Raw genomic sequence first — 21,018 nt, 5'->3', positions numbered from 1 at the left:
TTGGTGACTAAGTTGATTTGATTTGTACTGTCTCCCTCCTAGCACTCACAGTGGGCTTATAATTTTTTTTCCCAGTTTACTGTCCCCCAGCATCCATAGGCCCCTGAGTACCCCCCAGGACAGCCCCAGCTAGGCTTTAAATAACCTCTGGCAGGTTGGGTCCTGTTCCTGACCCTGCCCTGCCCCCTGGCGTTTATTCTGGGAATTGCCCCACAGCCTCCCCAGTTGGACCCTTTTTGCCAACCACACATTCAGACACTGGCTCTGGGTCCAGCAGGGGCCAGAGGACCTGGACACTGAGACAGTGGGACTGTGCAGCTAGGCTGAGCTCCCCACCCCGCATGGTGAGGAGGGCACATTCCAAGGGCATTGGGGAGACCCTTGCATGGGGCCCACCCACCAGTCTGTCTGCCTATGAAGTACAGGGGCCCCAGGGCCCACTGCATCCCCATCCCCAGGGTGGCACCTGGGCCTACTCTTAGCTAGTTCCAGCCCCACTTTCTGATCCGGCCATAGGCCCTGTCTGAGCAGTCTGGGGTCTGGGTCCACCTCAGAAAGCACCTTCATATCCCACGGGCTACCCTCCCCACTGGGACAGGCTACCCACACCTGCCCTGTGGCACAGGGCATGCTGACAGAATGGGTATCATCCTGCTGAGGGAACCCGGCTCCTGCTCCAAGCCTCAGGAGCCTCCCCAACAAGATGGGTGATGACAATGCTCCCTTTGGGGGCTATTGCCTTGGTGAAGGCTGATAGTGTCTCCACAGGAGCCCCCACAGCTGGTGCCCAGAAACTCCAGGGGCAGCTAGGCAGAGCTAGGTGAGTTCAGGAGGCTTGCTGATGTTTCCCCATGTGCTGCCCATGGCGTTGCATATCAGTCTGCCAGGGCTGAGGCCAGCTGCAGGAACAAACAGTGCAAAACCTCTGAGGTCAGCACCAGAGCCCAAGCAGCTGGTGGCTCTCCAGGGCAGCTCAATGCTAAGCGGGAACCCCAGACCCAGCCCTGCACCCTGGGTCCCCAGGCAGCAGGGTGGCTAGGATGAGCTGCACACACAGCACCTGCCACAAGGGTCTGCAAAATCTGGAACACTGGATCTCACCTACAGATGGCTTCCCTGGATCACCTTGATGTCATGCGTAGGGACACCAAGGAACAGGTGGGACAGGACTGGAGAGGGGTGGAGCTGGGAATGTGCCCTGCTGAAGCTACACAGCTGGGTTTCGGTTCTCTGGTTTTAAGGGACCATGGGGGTCCTGAACTGGATGTCAAGTGCCCACTAAGGGTGAAAGAGAGGCTCCAGAGGACTAGGGTGGGGGCCCCGGGAGGTGAGTAATAAAGCCCAGATGAAGGAAGGGCCCCAGCTTCCCCTGTGCAGTCTCCCGGGTTGCCCCATGTAGGGAGGGGTGAGACCCATAAAATATCATCCCATGCTGTGGCCCTCACTCTCCCAACCTGGCCAGCAAGGGCCTGTTGGCACCGACTGCAAGGTGCAGGGAGAGCCTCACACCCAGGAAGTACCTGTCCAGGGACCCTGTCACTGCTGGGGCACTTAGAGCCCCTCTTCCCAGGCCCACAGATACACAGGTAACCAGGGCATGCAGTGAGGTTCATCGCCCACTCAGGCCATGCAACACAGTTTACTGGGGTGGGTGGAGGGGCAAAGGATGGAGCCCAGGCCCTGGGAGATGCTGCGTGATCTCTGGGAGCTCATCCAAGGCCCAGGATGCCACCTCCCTGACAATCCTCCACCCGTCCAGCCCAGGAGGAGGGTGGGGGAGAGCTCCAGGGCCAGGCCTGGAAGGACTGCAGAGAAGCCCAGAGCTGGGCACTGTCCCCCAGTGACTGTGGGGACCCACAGGGGAGCCCAGGGGAGTCTCTGGCTGGGAGCTGGGGAGGTCACCGGCCTTCTGCTGGGGTCTGGGCCGTGACTGTGCAGACTGAGGCTGCAGTGTGGGCCCAGGGCACCACCTGGTGGCAACGCTAGGCCCCAGCCCTCACTCTGTAGCCCCAGGCCAGGAAGTGGTCCCTTCCTGGGCTCAGCTACAGGGTTCAGGATGAGGGCAGCCATCAGGGACTTGAGAAAATACAACTCAGTAAGGAGGGACTTGCCCCATGTCACGTGGTGTGTTAGTTTTCCACACTGCCTGACAAATGGCAGATAGTGAATTATACCTGCCAGTCACCTTGCAGTTGTAGCCAGGGGTCCTGTGCAGAATCTGTTCCAAGTGAGTTTAGGATGCTGACAGGGGCATCTATCCTGACTCAGCTACTGCAAGGCAACCTCAGCCAACTCCCTAGGCTCCAGCTTCTTCCCTGGGAGTCTGAGCCCTCTCCATCGCTCCATAACCTGGCGAGACCCCTCATGCACGAGGGGCTGAACCACTCAGGGACCTGCTCGGCAGGGCACGGCTGGAGTCCTGGATTCTCAGCTGAGCCCACACTGCCTGAGCAGCCCTGCTCACGCTCAGGGCTGTTCTATGGGTCACCAGTGTGGTCATCACACCCCCACAGGTGTCCCCCCAGGCAGAACTGGGCCTCAACACCGGGCACCTCAGATGGTCACCTCGTCCCTGCAATGGGGCAGTTTCTGTTTGTTTGTTACAATGATGCCCGTGGAGACAACATCCACCCCCTCTGGGTGCCCCCACTGATAGAGAGGATGTGGCAAAATCGCACATGGTCCAGTACTCCTGGGAGTCCGGGCTGGGGCAGCAGAGCCAGGGTCTCAAAGGCTACTGCCTCAGGTCCCAGGGGATACCCCATGCCCACTCCTGCCAGCCAGCTCAGGGTGCTGCAGCTTTAGGTGCAGTGTGGGGCTTTACCAATGCTGGTGGCTTCGGCCTAGCGGGGAGCCCGTCCTGCACCAAGGTCCAGGGGCCCCCACCACCTTCACTGTGGTGCCGACACGGGCAGCATATAAGGCAGAAATGACACAAACATGGTTCTGTACAAAACCTGAAATATTTTTACTTTTTTAAAACTTTGGTCTAAGTTGCCTTAGACCTCATGGACTCGATACAAGAGTAATATGAACTGGGAAATAAAACACTTTAATAGCCACGATAAACTTTGTTAGAAATGTACATGTTGCCAAAATAATAATAAAATTAAAAAGAGAGAAGAGAGAGAGGGAGAGAAAGAGAGAGAACAGCTTGCGGCCCGGGTTAGATTATAGAAATGCTTGACAAGGACAGGCCAAGGGATTTTAAAAACACCAGTTCCGAATAAGCCTGGGACCCGGGAGACTCCCCCTCTGCCGGCCTCGGGCCCGGGGACGGAGTCCCTACTAACAGCAGCGGGAGTGGATAAGGCCTCTGCCCAGCTGCCTCTCCGCGTGGACAGAACATCCAGGTAATGGGTATATAAACAAAGCTCATAAGAAATGTACAAATATAAAAAGCTACAAACATTAATAAATTACGGCATCACAAAACACAGAAACACTTCACAAGGTGCTAGTAAAATAACTGTATCCCCAACCCCCTCGTCATACAAGAAGGAAAACAAAGAGCTGGTATGAAAGTTGAAGATTCGTCTTCAAAATGTGTCTGAAATAGATCTTTTGTGTCCTATTTGCTTCTGTGAAGACAGAGTATAAGGCTGCGCAGACGCCACTTGTTTTTCAGGCAATACCTTAGTTCCTAAAAGGAAAATAAGAGTAAGATAACAACAAAAGAAAAGAAGGAAAAGGAAAAAGCACTGGAACTCAACTGTCCATTCGAGTCAGCAAAAAACTCGTATAAAGGTTAATGAAGGACTCTATAGAAAGAAATTCCTAAAGATACTTTCGCTCTTATAAAAAAGAAGTCATTTAAAAAGCTATTTACACGCTACATTCTATGAAAAATATGCTTCAGGAAGTACATCTAAAATTAAAATACAGGATTGCCTGAGAAACAAATCCAGCCCCTCCGTGTCGTGGGCAGACACACCATCCAGGTAGAGCCCACACCCGCGACACCTCCTGCTAACACAGGGAGCAGAGAAGCGCTTGTCCGCGCGCGCCCTTGAGCCACCGGCCACCACCGGGCCAAGAAGTGCTTCTCTGAGTGCAGAGCTAGACTGGGCCCCGCCACGTGGCTTAGCCTGGGCCCCCCGGGCCCCAAGAGGTGGCTGAGCCCTCGTCCTTCCCTGGGGACCCCACAATGGCTCCTGCATCCACCAGCACACCAACCCAGCTACTGGTCCTAGCTGCCCCAAAGAAATGACCCTGGGCATCAGGGCGTGACACCACCATCCGGGCTGTCACCTCCCACTGGGGAGCCTGGGGCAGACCTCTCCTTGGCAGCCAAGTGCTCTCAGGAAGAGAACGAAGGGTTCCCACAAACATCCTGCTTGCTCTTCCTCATGCTTTCTGTGTTCTTTGCCTTTTTTTAAGCCTCTGGAGGCTACCAGCCTGTGGCCAGCTCAGACTCTGGGGCTAGTGAGCATTGGCTCACTCTACCTTCCTTGAAGGACTCATGCTCCCAGCAGAGCTGCAGAAGCCCTGAAATCACACCCATGCTATGGGGTGGCCGGAGGCTGTCCTGAAACTGGAATGGTCCTCATACTGGCAGGGCCGCTTTTCAGGAACTGGTCACTCTAAGCAACTTGAGAAAGGACGTCCATATTCAAAATGAGGGACCATCGTGCTAGGCTTGCTCCGCCTGCTCAAGGGACAGACGCTCGTTTGGGGGTAGTGATGGCTGGGAGGAGGTGAGGCCCTCCCTGGGTGAGGCAACTTGGCCACCCTCCTGGGGGGCGCTGATGTTTTAGCGGGGCTCCGGGGGGTCCTGAGCAGAGCCGAAGGATCCTGGCTTTCCAAACTTTAAAGGAGCAGTTTTCCGTTCCGATGAATTTTCAAAATCTTCCCAAGCCTCTGCTTGGCGGTGGCCATGCCCTTTTTTGTACGTTTTCCTAGGGGGGTGGGGGAGGGGACACAGAAAAGGAGGATGAGTGTGTTGACAGGGGAGCAGTGTGCTGGGCGGGGGTTCCTGAAGACATGGGAGCAGCTTGCAACCCCTGAGCCCAGTCTGGAACAGGCCCTGGTGGCTGCACACTGGCCCCGACAGCATCTAATGTAGAGGCTACTGCGGCCACCAATGGCCATGGTGAGTGGTGAGGACATTACCAGGACCTGAGGGCATCCTGGGCCCCAAGCCTTGGGAATGGGGCCATCTCAAGCCACCAACAACAATCACGGTGTGTCTCCTTCCCACGGCCAGCTGGGTCCAGGCCGGGGTGCAGGGAGATAGGGCCTGGGGAGCCCCAACATGTGGCAGATGCAGACAGAGGCGTAACGTGGGACCTGGTGTGGTGACACCCTAACCCACACAGAGGGGCTGGTGACCCTGCTACCAGCCTGGCTCAACTCAGGAGGCATCCAGCCCTGCCCCTGGAGAATGGCTGACCCCACCTTCCCTCCGCATCACCCAGGGCTGGGGGCCTGGACCTCTTGGTAACCAGAGATCCATTTTTCGGCCCCAATCTGATCTCTTGATCTCAACAGTGGTCATTTCTTTTAATGTGCAGGTCGGGCAAAACCATTGAGCAGGCTGGCTGCAAACATTCACGTGCGGCACCATGGGGCATGCGATGCTCAGACGGGAACTAACTCAGACCCCAGCATCTGCAGTCCCTGCTCCCCTCATGCCATGCTGTCCTCTATCACGGGACAGTCTGTGAGTCTAGGGGCGCCCAAGGGTCCAGCAGGGGGCAGGCAGGGCAGAGGTACCTTTGGCAGCAGTGTTGTTGTTGGGGGATGATGCAGAGGGCCGCCTCTGTGTGAGAAAGACTCCGGGGGCCATGGGCTGGGCAGTGCGGCCAGCCGGGGCCCCTGCAAAGGCACCGGCCGCTGTGTACTCGTGGTCAGCCAGGCTGCTGCTGTGTGACTCGGGTGGGGGCTCAGGCGAGCTGCTCTCCTGCGAGGCCTGGCTGCTTGCTGTGCTGGTGGAGGCCGGGGTGGTAGAGGCTGGCGTAGTGGAGACCAAGGTGGTGCTGGCAGAGGTGGAAGCGGAGGTGGAGGTGGAGGCAGAGGCGGAAGCAGAGGCAGAGGGGGAGGTGGTGGTAGGCGGAGGCTTCCTTTTGGTGTTCTTCTTCTTCCTGCTCTTCTGCTCCTCCTTGGAACAAAGCATGCATGCCCATTACTGTCAAGGCAGCTCAGAGGCCCCTTGGGCCATGAGGGCAGGACGCAGTCAGTGCAGCCAGACGGGAGCCACACCCAGGCTCAGACCTACACTGCAGGAACAGTGAGAACCGTGGCCCAGAGGCCTTTCCCATGCAGCTGGGAGGGGGGCCAGACAGGACCCCCAGGATCCCACATCCAGCCACGAGGAATCCCTGATCACATGCTCTCTCTGGGCGGGGGCACCAAACCCACCGTGCTGAGCATCAGAGACCTCAGGCTGGAACCTGGGCTGCCTTCTGGTGCAAGGCTTCACCGGGATGTGGTGCCAGTGTCCCAGTGGGCATTCCCCATGTGGCTAGGCACAGGGGACCAGTGCAGGGAGGGGCGGCAGGTGGCGGCGAGTTTGGGCAAGCAAAGCGAGTGACGAGAGGCCCCATCTCTGCTCCCCAGGACAGCCCAGAAATGCCAGATGCTGGGAAGGAAGGGTCCTCCCTGCAGGGGAAAGGTGCAGAGACCCCCGGGTACCTCCTAGGCCAGGACACAGCCGGCCACAATGGGAGGCGCCTGTCTGGCTGCAGGTTTCAGGCCATCAGTCTCTGCTCCCCACCCCACATTAGGAATTTGGGACCAGAAGAAATGACCACTCCGTGATCACATGTCCCAAAGCTGGACAGCCCCTAGCCCAGGTGGTCTGAACACAGGGATGGAGGGACAGAGACATCAGGGAGTCTGAACCTAGTGGGGTGACGGGGCCCCGTCTCAGTGAGCTCCTCCTCACCTGCTGGGACAGCTTGGCTGCGGCGGCTGCCAGCCCGGTCTCAATGGAGGCCACTCTGGTCCCCTCCCGCACAGGCCTGTCCTGTCTTGGCACCGATGGCCCGACCCTTGCTGTGGAAGAGAAGGGCCAGTCCCTCAGCCTCTGGACAAGCCTGGACCCCCTCATGGTTCTCCCACCCCAGCCCATCCTTGGGTCTGGGGGAGCCTGAGCACCATGTTCACTGGGTAGGAAGCCACAATCACAATATGGTCACCAAGGGGTCAGTGCCACCCTAGAGTTTTCATGGGACAGAGGCCAGGAGGCCCAGCAATATATGGTATATGGAAGATAGCAAAACCCCACCCCACTGTCCACCCTGACAGGTGTCCCACAGCCACCACATGAAGGCCACCAGGTACCAAGATGTGCCCCCTACCCCCAACCCGAACGACCAGTTAATGATGCTGGGGAAGAAGGCTGGCCCCAGGAGTGAGGGCTTTCCAGAGGGTTCTGAGCCAACACAGCAGGGCCTTCTCATGCTTCTGCAGGCAGCTGAGCCCCCCCACCTCCAACCCTAGACAGGCTGTCCAGCCCACAGGATAGGACAGGACAGGGGTGAGTCCTCAAAGGCCAGGGACACAGACAAGGATACAACAATCTATGTTGCGCCCTGGTGGCTGCCATGCACTACCTGTGGGACTGTAGGGAGCATCATCAGAGCCTTTCCTCTTCTTCGACCGGGATTTGAAGACAGGGTTGTCTTCATCAGACTCCAGTGATGGGTAAACTGAGGGAAGAAAAAGGACAGCAAGGCCCCTAAGCCCCTGGGTACAACTGGGGGAGGGAGCAGAGTGACTGGAAGACCTTGTTGCCTGGTAGACCCAAGGTCACCCTTGGGACTGCCACACCACAAAGCTGCTTGCCATGAGAACCTGCTGTGCATGGGCACAGACACCCTGGGACTCTCCAGACAAGAGTCTTCTACACCACTAGCTGTGTCCGCCTCAGCCTCCCTGGTGTCACAGCCCCTTGCCTCTTCTGATGTCATCCCAACAGCTGTTCACAGAGCCTGAGACTTCAGAGGCCCTACCTTGGAGGCAGCTATGGCAGAGCAGGTAGGGCCCCAATCCTACCGGGGCATCCGGTTGAAATTGTTGAGCAGCTAGGGAGCTACTGGGCTCCAGCACCTCCAGACCTGCCCAGTGCATCTCAGAAGAGGGAACCTCACACAGCAGTGTGGGCAGCTCATGGTCCGCCAACCCCCAAGGCTTGGGGAGGAGCCTCCAGGACTCATGATTCTGGAAGCAGCAGATGCAGAGGCCCTGTGCTCCACACTCAAGAGTGCAAAAAAGTAAAATGAGTAGGCTTTGCTGTCAGTGCTCTTGTCAAATAGGGGCGAGCCCTGTGGCAAGGTCTAAATCTGCCCGCCAGATGTGGGTCAGGGCCCAACTCGGCAACTACTGGCCTATAGCCACTGCTAGGGAGCTGGGAAGGCTGTGCACTCAGCCAAGGCATGCCCAGCCCCAGAATGGTGGCCCGTGCCACCACACCACGCCATGCCACAGGGACATTCCTGGGCTGGAAAGAGCCTTTCCAGAGCCCACTCTGGGGGAGCCAGGGCCATGGTCTGTGCCAAACTCACTGCCTCACAGTAGAGGTGGCCACATGAGCCTCAGTTTCTCCACCTTACACAGAGGAAGACAGGATGGATGTGGTGATCTCAAAGCCCTGTCAGTGTAAAGTGGTTCAGTCACATGGAAGCCTGCCAGGCAAGACCTCAGAAAGGCATATGCCCAGTGCCCTATCACCCAGCCAATGCTCTCCTGGAAATACAGCCAAGGAGGATGAGGACCAGGTCACCCTAGAAACCTGTACAAACATGCACAGCAGGACTATTCACCACAGCTGAAAGGTGAAGCAATGCCGACGTCCCATGGACCTGCACCCAAGGACGTGCAGATAAAACTGTGTGGTATATCTTCACAGGAGTACAGGATTCAATCTTGGAAAGGAGGGAGATGTGGGCACATGCCACAGCGCAGATGAAACCTGGAGGACACTATACTGACTGAATAAACCAGCTCTTATATGATCCTTTTATATGACAGGCCCAGGAGAGGAAAATCCATGGAGACCCCATGCACTTTACAGGTCACCTGGGTTAGGGGGAGAGGAGAGGGAGTGACTGTTAACAGGAACAGGGGTGTGAGATTTTCTGCAATTGACTGTGATTGCTGCACACACCTCTACTGATGCCAAAGGCCACCAAGTTGCACTTCTAAATGGTGGGTTTTTTATGACCTGTAAATTACATCTCAAAATTAAACAGGGCCCAGCTTCCAGGGCCCAGGATGAGTTTCCAGCATATGCAGCTCTGTGCTCAGAGGGTCCTGCCCACTGTGGCCACTGACCCCACTCCAGGCCCTCCCACCAGCAGTGACCCTCACCGTAGTCTGAGTCCTTGAAGCAGGCATCCAGGTGGTCCTGCTCTTCCTCATAGTCCTCCAGGTCCACACTGTTCTTGGCGGCCCTCTTCAGCAGCCGCTTGCCTGAGCTCTTGCTGCTGCTCCCATTCTTCCTGGCACCATGGACTGCCAGTGAGCTTCCTTTGGCCTGGCCAGCACCCCATGTGGTCTGCAGGCAGGAGTCAGAGGCCTGCAGGTTGGCCATGGACAGCATTCCCTGAATGGCTTCCTGTGTGCTGGGGGAGGCCGGGGGCTGGCTGGGAACACAGAGACACAAGCACTCAGCCATGGCCCTTGGCCAATTGCCTAGGGTGCACAGATCAAGGCCCTCAGCCCATGGCCCACAGGTCTGGACACCTGGACAACAGATCACATGCCACAGCCTACAGCCTGCAGCTACCAGCTCAGGGCACCAGGGCCAAAGCATGGCCCACAGCCCATGTGTTGCACAAACACCTGGCCTGGGGAGCCTGAAGAGCATGGAGTGGAGAGGGTAGCGAGGGCTGATGATTCCCCATTGAAAAGGTCAGGGAATCCCATCTGCTCACCCAGCCCCCCTCTAGGGAGAGAGAGAGGCCATGGGATAGAGGTGGGTCACAGTACACAGGAGGATGGCAGATGGGGGAAGGTCTAGATTACACACGACCGTGCACTGGGCTTTCCTACCTTAAAGTTGGCAAGTACACTCAGCTGCCTTCCTGCTGCCAGCCCTGTGGACCCTGAGAGCCTGTGCTGAGCCCTTCCCCTCACTCCTGGGGCACCTTCCCATCTGCCATCCTCAAAAGCAGAGGCATGGGCCTCCCTTCCCATGGGATACCCTCCCCCAGGGGACCCACACCATCTTTCTACACCCCCACACGCCTCTGCACCACACCTGGGTTTCTACCTGCACCACACCCATACCGTACCTGCACCCTACTGGACCCGCACCTGCAGTTGCAGCCATATCTATAGCCCATTCTCACCCACACCTGCACACCTTCACCACACATATCCACATCCACATCCACACCTGCACCACACCTGCACCACACCTGCACCCATTTCTGCATCTATCCCTGCACCTACACTTCCACACCTGCACCCACACCTGCACCACACCTGTATGTACACCTCTACCATACCTGCACCTACACTTGTACCTACATCTCACCTGGACAGCCATAGCTGTACCTCAACTCAGCCTAAGGCTCCCGGCTCGGGCAGTCTCCACAGACCCCCAGGCTTTCTCCTCACCACCTTATCTTCTAGTCCTCTGTCAACCTGCACATCCAGGCAGTGCTGCCCATGGTACCCAGCCTGGGTTCTGGCTATGTCATCCCCTCCCTATGCCTGTGCTCACACATCCTCCTGGCTACACTGTTCCTTTCCTTCAAGAATCAGCTTCTAAAACTAGGCTTTGAAGAGGCGGGACATGGTGACCACTGTCACTCCACAGAGCTGGGGTCTGGACAATGCTGGAAGGAAAGGTTCTGGGATCCTTAGAAAGCCTCCTACCATCCTTCTCAAGGCAGCAGCTCCAGCCTCTTCGTGGGGCTGTGCCCTACTCCAGCCCACACACCACTATAGCCAGGACCCCCCACCTATTTGTACAAGAATTGCCTGGGCAGCTTTAAAATTGCTAAGTCTATGCTCTGACCAGAGATTCTGAGTTGAAGGTCCAGCTGGGATCCAGACGCCCTCATGCTTCCAGAACCAAGCCCACAATTTCCTGGAGACCTACGTGGGAGGCCTTCAGTGTCTCTTTCTGGTCCTTGCCCTTGCCCATCACCCTGTAGACCTGCTGCCTGGCCCCAACAAGGCCAGACGGGCCACCCCAGGCTGTGGAGATGGCCATGTCACAGGCAGAGAGCAGGCACACCTGTCACTGCACCCTGTGCCTATGGGCACAGACTAGAGGTCCAGACTCCCACTGTCCCAGTCCCTCCACATTCTGGGCTCATTTCTCCTGAGACTCCTTCTGCATCAGTGTCACCTTCTCTCCAGCCACCCAAACCCTCTGCCCTCCCTTTGTCCAAGTCTATGGAGCCCTTTAAATAAGACCACCGACGAGGGTCATAAGCCACAGAGAGAAGAGGGTAGCTGGGAAGATGGATGTGGGACAAGTCCAGCACCAGAACACTGAACACGAGAGGCTGTGAGCACCCTCTGTGGGCGAAGAGGCTTCTGCACCACCGCCATCCTCAGATGGACCCACGTGAGCGAAGAAGAAAGAGCCTGAGGCAGTGGTGGGTAGGCGGCCCAGACGTGGACTACGATGCCAGGCAGGGGCCCCACCACAGCCCTGGAGAAGACGCTGCTCAGAACCAAGAGGGTTCCCAAGACCCTGCCAGAGGAGGGCAGGGAGATGGGGCTGCCCCAGTGACCATAGACAGTCCTGTGGGCAGCCACACAAACTAGGACAGGGCTGGGTCCAAGGCCCATGGCCATCTGAGGGTCACACAGCCTCAGAAGGACCTTTCCCTGGCCCTGAGGAGGACAGAACGGCCACCTGTCTCCACAGCCCTTCATGAAAGCTGGCTCCCTGTCCAGAGTCACAAAAATGGAAAATCACACATGGTGAGGTTGCCCTGAGTTCCTGGAGTCCCTCCCTGTACTATCTACGTTGTCTGGGCCATGGTGCTACAGAACAGGGGCTCCCCTCAATTGCCCTCACATGACAGAACAGGGGACAGCTGTGCTGTCCTCTCTGAGCAGGCACAAGAGACCAGCAAATGCAAACAGCTTGCCTATACTCTCTGCAGCAAGCTCTGTGCCACTGTCCACCCAGGCCATGGAGGCAGGCAGGGGTGCCAGGACACCCAGCCACAAGGGTCCCAAACAGGGGTGGCGGGGTCCCTGCTGGAGCCTGTGTGGAAGTGAACTGTCCATCCATGCCACTGGGGTGATCCCAGAGGGTGGAACTGTATTCCCAGCCAGCCTGTCTGTCCATGCCATTGTAAGTGAATCAATGAGCAAAATTTAACCAGTCAACATGGAAAATAATACTTTAATCCTCCAATTATCATACCAAAATCTTCTCCTCCCCCCCCCACAGCAGTAAACACTAAGCAAACCATCCACAAGAAATTAACATATTTTCCTTCATTTTCTTCAGCTGCTTTTTCCCCAAACACCCAGTACTTAAAACAGAGCAAACAGACCATCAAAAACTGACCTACCGCTCCAAGTGGGAGACTTGGGGAGGAACTGCCCACGGCGGGATAAGGGGCCTCAGACCTCTGCGCAGCGTGCAAGGCACGAGCGGCGTCTGTTGAGCTGCTGCCCCGAGACAGGCTGCCCCTCCCAGCTACACAGGACGCCTCCTCACCAGGGCGGGTGTGGGTCCTCTCTGAAGTGCCCCCGCCTCCACACCCCCAAGGATGCCCTCTTTGCAGCACCCACAATAAAGCACCGGGCCCTCAGCCCTGCTGGCCCTCATCCTGGGTGGCCTCGGGCTCACCAGGAGCTTAGGCCTTTCCATGGCGGTTATGGAGGCCCAGGGTGTCAGGAAGGGCTCTGCAGACCCCAAGATTAAAGTATCAGCGAATGCAAACTACCCCTCCAGAAGAGGGATACCCCTCAAAAGGCTACATGGAGCCCCACACTGGGCCCTAACCTGCAGTGGGTAAGGGGCTTGAGGCCAGGTTTCACCTCCTGGCTACAGATGTCTCTGCAGCAAGGACTAATGAGAAAGTACCTCATGCAGGGCAGGAAATCTGCACCCCAAGGCACTGCAGACCCCTCTAGTCATGCTTCAGACACATTAAAAGAAAGTGCCTATGGCTGTGAACACAATACTGCATGCAAAACGGTAATTTACGAAATAAAATATGAACAACTCATTTAGCCAAAGCTCTTTTCAATCAAGCCCTTAATCTGCCTGGGTGGAACCCTCTGTTATCTCAGAGTAGGCCTGACCCTCTGCCTCCCCCAGGGGTGTGCTGTGCGGTGGACAACGGGACTTTAGGTAGTCAGTTCCAGGTAGGCAGACTCAGGAACTGAGCAGGCACCCACAGGTCCCAGGGTCCCTGTCTCACTTGAGCCAAGGGATGACAAGGGACCAGTTCTCACACCAGGACACCCAGGCCCAGCTGCAGACAACCTTTCAGGAACCCCAAGCTGGAGTTCTCCAATCAGGCAGAGATCCTGGGCCTGTCTCTGCTATTTCATGGCTGTAGGGCTGTGGGAAAGTTGTCTAAGCTTGGTGAGCCTCAGTTTCCCCAAGTGCAGAAAGAATCTGCCGGTGTTGTGAGACTGGGTGGGTTGAGAGGGAGCCACCATTCCCACAGCAGCTGAAGTCCTCCCACCTTAGCCCGGGGCCTTGAAGGGGTGCAGGCAATGGCCCCTCCATTATAGGCTGCTGGTGCACGTGCAATTCCAAGGGTTTCACCAGGAGAAACAATGGTTCGGTGCTTCAGTGCAAAAGCGACTACGTGTGATCCAGAGAGGATTTGTGAGGACCCTCGAGAGAAGAATGACGCTCAGTCCCTCCCAACTGCAAACCCAACTCTCCGGAAGGTGAGGCTGAGCAATGCCCACGGCTGCAGGCCCACCTGTTGGGGTTGTACTCAAGCGCCCCGACCTCCTCGCTGGCCTGCAGCAGGTCCAGGATGCCAGCCGCGGAACTCCCACTTTCCTGCTTGACTTTGGCGTTGCGACTAGGCTTGGTGTCAGTGTCGATGTGCAGAGAGCCCTCATCGGAGGAGTCATCACTCTGCCGGGCGAGGGACAGAGCAGCTGGTCAGGGCGAGGGCTTGGAAGGAGAGGGGGCTGCTTTTCCCCTCGGGGAGAAAAGTATGTTTTATAAAGTTTTTTAAGAGCCCTGTTCTAAGGAACATAGCTGGGGTCTGTGTGGACCACAGCCTTCTCCGGGTCCCCTGAACCACAAAGGATCAGGCTGTCTTCACACCCTGCACTGCTTTATCACAGGAAGCCTGGTTCCAAGCCAGCTTCCATTAGAATGAGCCCCAGTGTTTTACGCAGATTCATGGAAGCTGCCATGGCTGAATGCAGGGAGGGCAGGGAGCATCTGCAGCCTCTCCAGGATCCCAGGCCCTGATGTGTCACAGCCCCAGGTTCAGATGAATACCAAGCTCTCCTGGAAGATGGCTCAGGGGACATGGCCCCACCTCCAGACTGTCCAGGAAGTATGGGGCCAACAGGGATCCCCCCTCCTTGGGGCCTCTGCCTCCTGGACTTGGACATGGCCTTAGAGAGCATCTTAACGCAAGACCCTCAATGGTGTGTCCTCGCCCCACCGCCGACCTCCCCACCCTGTGGGTGAATCTGGCTGCATTGGTCTCCTTCAGCCCTGGTGGCCAATAGCTGGGCCAGGCACTTCCTCCTCCTGTGCCAAGCCTGAATCTGTGCCTAGCCAAGAAAAGGCTGGGTGAGGATGGACACCTGTCAGCACTCTGAGCGCAAAGACCACTCCATTGAGGGGCCAGGCTGTGAAGTCACCAGGCTGTGGCCTTGGGGATACCCAGCAATGGCCACACAGGCTGACCAAGTAGGCCCCAAGGCACCTCACCTTGTACACCGTCGAATCCAGCTTTGGCTTCGTGACAGGTATGGGAAGCATCTCCTTCTTGTCCAACAAGACTGCAAGCAAAGCACACAGGAGTCTGGTGGGGTCTCAGGCAGAGCTGGCCATGCCAACCGCTTGTGGAGCCAGGTCGAGTCCCCCAGAGCCCCCCATCCAGTCCTCACCACACTCACAGGACAAGTCCCTTTTTGGGGTGTTCTTCTTCCTCCTGATGGGAAACTCATCAATTTTGAGCTCCCCATCGTCAGACACATACTCGTACTCATCCCGCACAGGCTTGGCCTTGTCCTCCTTAAAGTTCTGCAAGGCCCCGAAGACACCAGGGCTGGTCGGGGGCCTGAGAGCCTTGGAGCTGGTGCAGCAGAAGAGAGCAGTCAGTGGGTGTCCACATACCACCTCCCATGGTACCCAGCCCCAGTGTCCTCTTGGTGGTGGGTGACCAGGCTGGGGCTGTGGGCCCCTCGATCACCTGTCTGTGAGGAGGGGAGACTTCTCAATCCCAGCTCATTCTCCCCATGCCACGTCCCCTGGAGTACGGTCCTAACTTGCAGCTCATGAGATACAAGGAGTGTCCTTCTCTGAGCAGGTGAAGTGCTTAGGCCTGAGTACCCCAACTGTCCCAAGTTCCTAGGACAAGCATGGGCCTTCTCAGGAAATCTAGATGTGTGCTGGCATTAGCCTTAGACAGGAGCAGGATCTAACCTTTCCATATTTTTCTTCACAGCTATTTTGGAAAAATAGCTTCAGGCCCCAGACCACAGTGAATATGGACTGGTCTAAGAAATACTGGATGACCCATCTCCCTGCTAGGGTAAGGCAGAGCTACTCCAGGCAAGGAGCACCCCACCTACCTGGCTGTAAGCAACTCTGGCCTGGACCCTGCCTCTGCCCAGAGCTTCAGGACTGGTTTCTCTCAACAGTGGGGTCAGCAGGCCAAGGCAGAAATGGCTGGACTTCAAACCAACATGGCTCCAATTCCAAGCAGAAGAAACTAATGTGTGGACACTGTGCTGGGCCTGGGCTGCCTCCATTGCTCCAAGGGTCTGGCAAAGGCTGTGTGTGCATGGGGTATGGGGTGGAGTGTATGTGTGTGGTGCGTACACGGTCTATGACATGGATGTGGGTGTGTCTGTGCACGTGTATGCACATATGGGGGGGGCTGTAGCATGTCTGTGGTATGTGTACATGTATATGTGTGTTGTGTGTGTATAATAAGGACTATATACACGGTGTGTGTGATACAGGTATATGTATGTGTGGTGCATGTGCTGCCTGTGGTATGTTAAATCTGGATATGAGGCAACTTATACATGTTTGTATATGATGCAGTGCATACATTTGATGTGTTATGTAGGTGCGCCCATAACATGTGGACATGCAATGGATGTGTTGCATTTGTTGGAGTGTGATGCAGGAGTGTGGTGTGTGTGTGATACAGGGTACCTGCATGGCATGTGGTATATGTTTGTGTGACATGGGGTGCCTGCATGGTGTGCAGCATGTGTGTGTGTGATGCGGGGTGCCTGCATGGTGTGATGTATATGTATGATGCAGGGTGCCTGCACAGTGCGTGGTATGTACGTGCAATGTGGGATGCCTGCATGGTGTGTGGTGTGTATGTGTGAGGTAGGCTGCATGCATAGTGTGTGTGTGTGTGTGTGTGTGTGTGTGTGTGTACATGAGAGAGGGGAGGGGTGTGCCTGCACAATGTGTGGTACGTCTGTGCAATATGAGATTCATGCACAGTATGTGGTGTGTGTGATGCCTACATGGTGTGTGGCATGTGTGTATGTGTGTGTGTGTATGAGAGAGAGAGAGATGTGTGGTGCCTGCACGGTGTGTGTTGTGTATGTGCAATGTGGAATGCCTGCGTGGTGTGTGGTGTGCGTGAGGCAGGCTGCATGCACTGTGTGTGTTGCGGGATGCCTGCCACGTGTGCCTGGTGTGTATGTGAAGTAGGTTCCTGCATAGTCACTCCTCCTGTCAAAGCCTTCACATACCCCAGGAGCTTCTTGTTGGAGAAGGAAAAGGAGAACTTGTCCTTGTTTCCAGCCAGGGGTGACTTTTCCAACTTCTGTTCCTCCTCCATCTTCAGTAAGGAGTCAGGTTTGCTGTTCTGAAAGCAAGACAGGTCTGTCCCTGAACCCACATGGAGCCCAAATGGTGCCAGTGGCCAGGAACATGCCTAGGGAAAGTCATGCATGTCTCCAATGGTTGCCTGGCCCCAGGTCTGCAGAGCTGCCCTCAGACGTGGTGTGGCCCCCAGACTACAGAGCACGGATGATGCAGATGGTGAAGGGAAGCATCATCAACACGAACAGTGACACACTTGTCCTCCTGCACCCAGGCTGCTCCCCACACACACTCAGGACCTACAGGGATATGCTTCATGGCACCACCTCCTGGTGACTAGCAGATATGTGCCTGTGTGAGCCTTTACACACAAACAGGGCCTCACAGGCTCACATTTCTGCTCACACTCACCACCCATATCCAGTGCTTGCACCTCACCTTGTACTTCCACTTGGCCTCAGACTTGCTCTTAGTTTGCTCTCGGATTTCCAGTCTCTCCACATCATTCTGTGTGTGGACAATGTCCTTGTTGGGAACACTCAAGACGCTCTTTGGGGCCTAAAAAACAGCCACCATGATTCAAAGGCAAACATGGGAGAGTAAGTGGGACTCCCTTTCATTGCAGTACAAAAGCCTGACTACTCATGTTGGCCCACAATACTGATCATCCACCCATTAATCACCCACGCATTCATATATTTGCCTGTTCATTCATTCTGCCCTTCAGAGCCTGCCATTCATACATCTATTTAGCCACTATTAGTTCATCTATTCCTTCATATATCCAATCATTCGTCCATCCATTCATCTACCCATTCATTCATACTCCTCTGTTCTTAATCCAGCCACTCATCCAACCATTTACCTACTCATTGGTTCATCCATTCATACATCCACTCCTTCATTCATCCACTAATTCATTCATTTCTTCATCCATTCATCAATCTGTTCAGTCACCCATTCCTTTGTTCATCCACCCATTCCTTTGTGCATCCATTCTTCCACCTGTTCATCTATCCATTCATTCATTTACCCACTCATCCATCAATGCCTACGCTAAGAAAGAGAACACCAGCACATCTCACTGCAATCCTGAGAGGACAGCCCCCTGAGAAGTAAGTCACAGCTTCCCCCAGAAGGAGCTCAGATTCAGTGGTGACTGGTTTCAGGGGCTCAAATTCCTGAAGCCCCGACCTAAGACCCTCTAATCAGAGTGGGCCCAGGCTGGGCCTTTCTGTCTCATTGGGCACTAGGTTCTCCACCAGAGCCTCTCCCCTCCACCAGCACCCCGTTGTTTCTATACAAACACTTCATCCATCTCAGGCCTTCGCCCCAGGGACAGCTTTCTGTTCCTGGCAAACTAGGTGGGGTTATTCCTGGAAGACCATTCTGACTCCTCTACAGGGTAGCCCTCCTGGATGCTGCCCCTGCCACAGCACAAATCCACTGAGCTGCCTCCCTGTGGGCCTCACCATTCTGTTGCTCCTGGGGCACAGAGGCCTGCCTGGGGCCTGGCTGAGCCAGAGTAAGCAGAGCTGGCAAGTCTACCGGGCAGAATATACCCACAGCAAGACCCCAGCTGTTCCCCCTTCCCACCCAGCCACAAACCCCAGAAAGCAAGGACGCACAGCTCCAGCTGTCCCCCTTGGCCCAGCCCCAGCAGGTACCACAGTGCCTCAGGTGAGGTGGAGGCGGACGGGGCCGCAGGCCCACCTTGCTCTTCTTGAGTGGCTCCATCTTGGTCAGGGCTTCCTTGGTGTGGGCCTCCAGCAGGTCTAGGTTGGGGATGGTGGGCGAGGCTGACTCCCGGCACTTCTTCCCTTTCTTCTTGCTTCCATCCTTGAGCTTCAGTGTTTTGGGGGGCTTTGGGGGTTTGGGGGGTTTCAGAGGCTTGGGGATTTTGGACGGCTTGGGCATCTTCACAGTCTTGGGAGTCTTTTTTTTGGACGCTTTCTCCAGGACAGATGGAGGCGGGGTGGCCTCAATGGGAGATGGGGGTTCCTCTTTCTCCCGGTCCTCACCGCAGACCTCATCCAAGGAGGCGACTGTGTTCACTTCTGGTCGGACAGCTTTGGAGGCATTCTGGGTAGGGAAAGCACAGAGTCAGATGTGCTCCTTCCAGATCATAGCTGGAGGGTCCCACGCCAAGACTCAGGAGGCCCTCACTGTCATACTAGGGGAGGGAGCCAGCCTAGAAAGGCATCCTTTTTTTTTTGGTACTGGGGATTGAACTCAGGACCTTGCACTTGCATGGCAGGCAGCAGAACCACTGAGCTAAATCCCTGGCCTGAAAGGCATACTATCTTGTGACCTGCTCGCAGCATCCCATGCCATCATCCTACACACACACACCCCACAACATACAACATGCTCACATTGCCCCAGGTCACCAAGATACACTCACCCACCCAATACCATTAGTGACACGCACATCATCCGAGACCATCAGCCCCCTGATGTTCCACCTCCTCAGCTGTTTCATGCCACCCAAGCACAGGAGACTGCTGGTCCCCTCTGGGCTAAAGGAGCTGGGATTTGAGGTCCTTCCCTGACTCCCCCACTACATGGCACTCTCCTCTATCTCTCCTTTTGTGCACATATCAGGAGCCCACCCCTGCTCCTGAAACCCATCCAAGTGAGCTTCACAGGTGCAGCTCAGGGTCAGGCTAACTCCAGGCCCAGAGAGAGGCAGGCCAACCCACCATCGTCCTAGGGTGTGGCCTACCTCGCTGAGCCTGATCTCCTTGGCCAGGTCTTTGATGAGCTGTGATGGCCTGAAGTGCTCAGGGAGCTCATCTTCATGCTCTGCCAAAGCCTATAGGATAACAGGGGTCAGCAGACACCAACCTGGGCCTCTACAACTCCTCAACCCACCACATCCCAGCTGGTCGTTCCTTGCCCACCAAGTTAGGACCACCACCACCCATACAGGAATGGGACAAGGCACCCCATTCCACAGGTGGCTGTGTCAGCCCAGGGGGAACATGCTGTTCTTGAGGCTGCCACAAACAGGCTGTGGGATGGATCTGGACCAACCCTGCTTCCTGGCCACGTGGTTGAGGTAAGTAGAGAAAGCCTGCGCTGCCCCCAGCCCAAGCTCAAGTAACAGAGCAGCACAGGATGGCCCAGTAAGAGTGCTGGCACCCTCTCCCTCAGGCCACCCGGGCAAGGCAGATGGCACACAGGGCTCTCTGCCTAGCATCCTCTGTGAAGGCCTCTGTGGCTCCCACTGGCTCTCCCTGAGCTGGAGAGTGCCCACTTCACTCAGGCTTCAGTGAGCAGGAGGCTCTGCAGAGTGTCCCAGCAGGAGACAAGGTCCCCAGGGTGCCCAAGGATTACCCCACTCACCCTTTCCCTGCAGCTACCACCCAAGCAAGAGGAGAAGGTAAATCAGGGGTGGGCTTCTCTGGACTGCTCAAGGGGGCCAGCACCATGGGGTCATTGCAGGGAGAGTGTCTCAGAGCAAGGTGGCTCAGGGCTGCACCTATACCAGTCAGCATGGTTCCTGGGCAGGAATGGCTCAGAGAGTATCCCCAGAGCTCTCTGTCCAGATCCAGGTGCCTGCTTCTGGGCTGTCCCTGAGTCCTCCACATTCACACAGTGCTGTCCCTACCAGAGCACTAGAAGAGGGCTACTCTTGACACACAGCCATCTGCCCCACCCCTTAGGGGCCTCAATCAGTGTTAGTAGCAAGGAGGGGACAGCTCTGTGTGTGGGGGGCAAAGGTATTCTCTGGTCCAGCCTGGGCAGGCAAGAGTCACCCCTATTACCTGCTGAGGAGGATGTGTGCTGGGCACTGCCCCTCCTGTCACCCACTCCCCTTCCCGAGAATATGAGCCATCTGCTTCCTACCTGTTTCTTTGTCCATGACCTGAAAGCACCATTGAGAATTTTAGCTCCTTGGACTAAGTGAGGGGGCAGGTGTTTCCCAGACTTGTGAGAACCTGGGGAGGAGACAAGGTTAGCTCAGGGGTGGCCAGCCCACAGAAGGTCAGGGGACCCACTGGTTCTGCCTTCTACCCGCCCAACTGCCAATGGTTCCTCTTGGAACCTGGGGCACTTGTCCACCCTGTGGCCTGCCCTGCCCA

At 56.2% G+C, this 21,018-nt stretch overlaps 1 protein-coding gene across 2 annotated transcripts in view; it reads right to left on the bottom strand.

Annotated features, from left to right (window-relative positions):
• Positions 1–2,944: 2,944 nt before the first annotated feature.
• The window catches only part of Phf2 (PHD finger protein 2), a 99,341-nt gene continuing 81,267 nt past the window's right edge, over positions 2,945–21,018 (bottom strand). Inside the window, exons 10-22 of one of the 2 annotated variants that reach the window (XM_087205945.1) lie at positions 20,783–20,874; positions 19,656–19,745; positions 18,644–19,012; positions 17,369–17,488; positions 16,858–16,973; positions 15,031–15,209; positions 14,843–14,913; positions 13,866–14,026; positions 9,313–9,587; positions 7,557–7,652; positions 6,887–6,996; positions 5,716–6,100; positions 2,945–4,898 (exon numbers count right to left, since the gene is read on the bottom strand). In XM_087205945.1, coding sequence (XP_087062071.1) covers positions 4,810–4,898; positions 5,716–6,100; positions 6,887–6,996; positions 7,557–7,652; positions 9,313–9,587; positions 13,866–14,026; positions 14,843–14,913; positions 15,031–15,209; positions 16,858–16,973; positions 17,369–17,488; positions 18,644–19,012; positions 19,656–19,745; positions 20,783–20,874 — 2,153 coding nt within the window. In that variant the 3' untranslated portion in view covers positions 2,945–4,809. Of the gene's footprint in view, positions 4,899–5,715; positions 6,101–6,886; positions 6,997–7,556; positions 7,653–9,312; positions 9,588–13,865; positions 14,027–14,842; positions 14,914–15,021; positions 15,210–16,857; positions 16,974–17,368; positions 17,489–18,643; positions 19,013–19,655; positions 19,746–20,782; positions 20,875–21,018 lie in introns of both variants that reach the window. The other variant, XM_087205946.1, reaches the window with a different exon arrangement.

The sequence above is a fragment of the Heterocephalus glaber genome, unplaced genomic scaffold, assembly GCF_053883595.1.
Source record: "Heterocephalus glaber isolate CG9 unplaced genomic scaffold, H.glaber_assembly_v1.0 deba00000621, whole genome shotgun sequence".
NCBI classification, from domain to species: domain Eukaryota; kingdom Metazoa; phylum Chordata; class Mammalia; order Rodentia; family Bathyergidae; genus Heterocephalus; species Heterocephalus glaber.
Note: the sequence above shows the minus strand (reverse complement) of the source record. Positions and strands in the feature narration are given on the sequence as shown.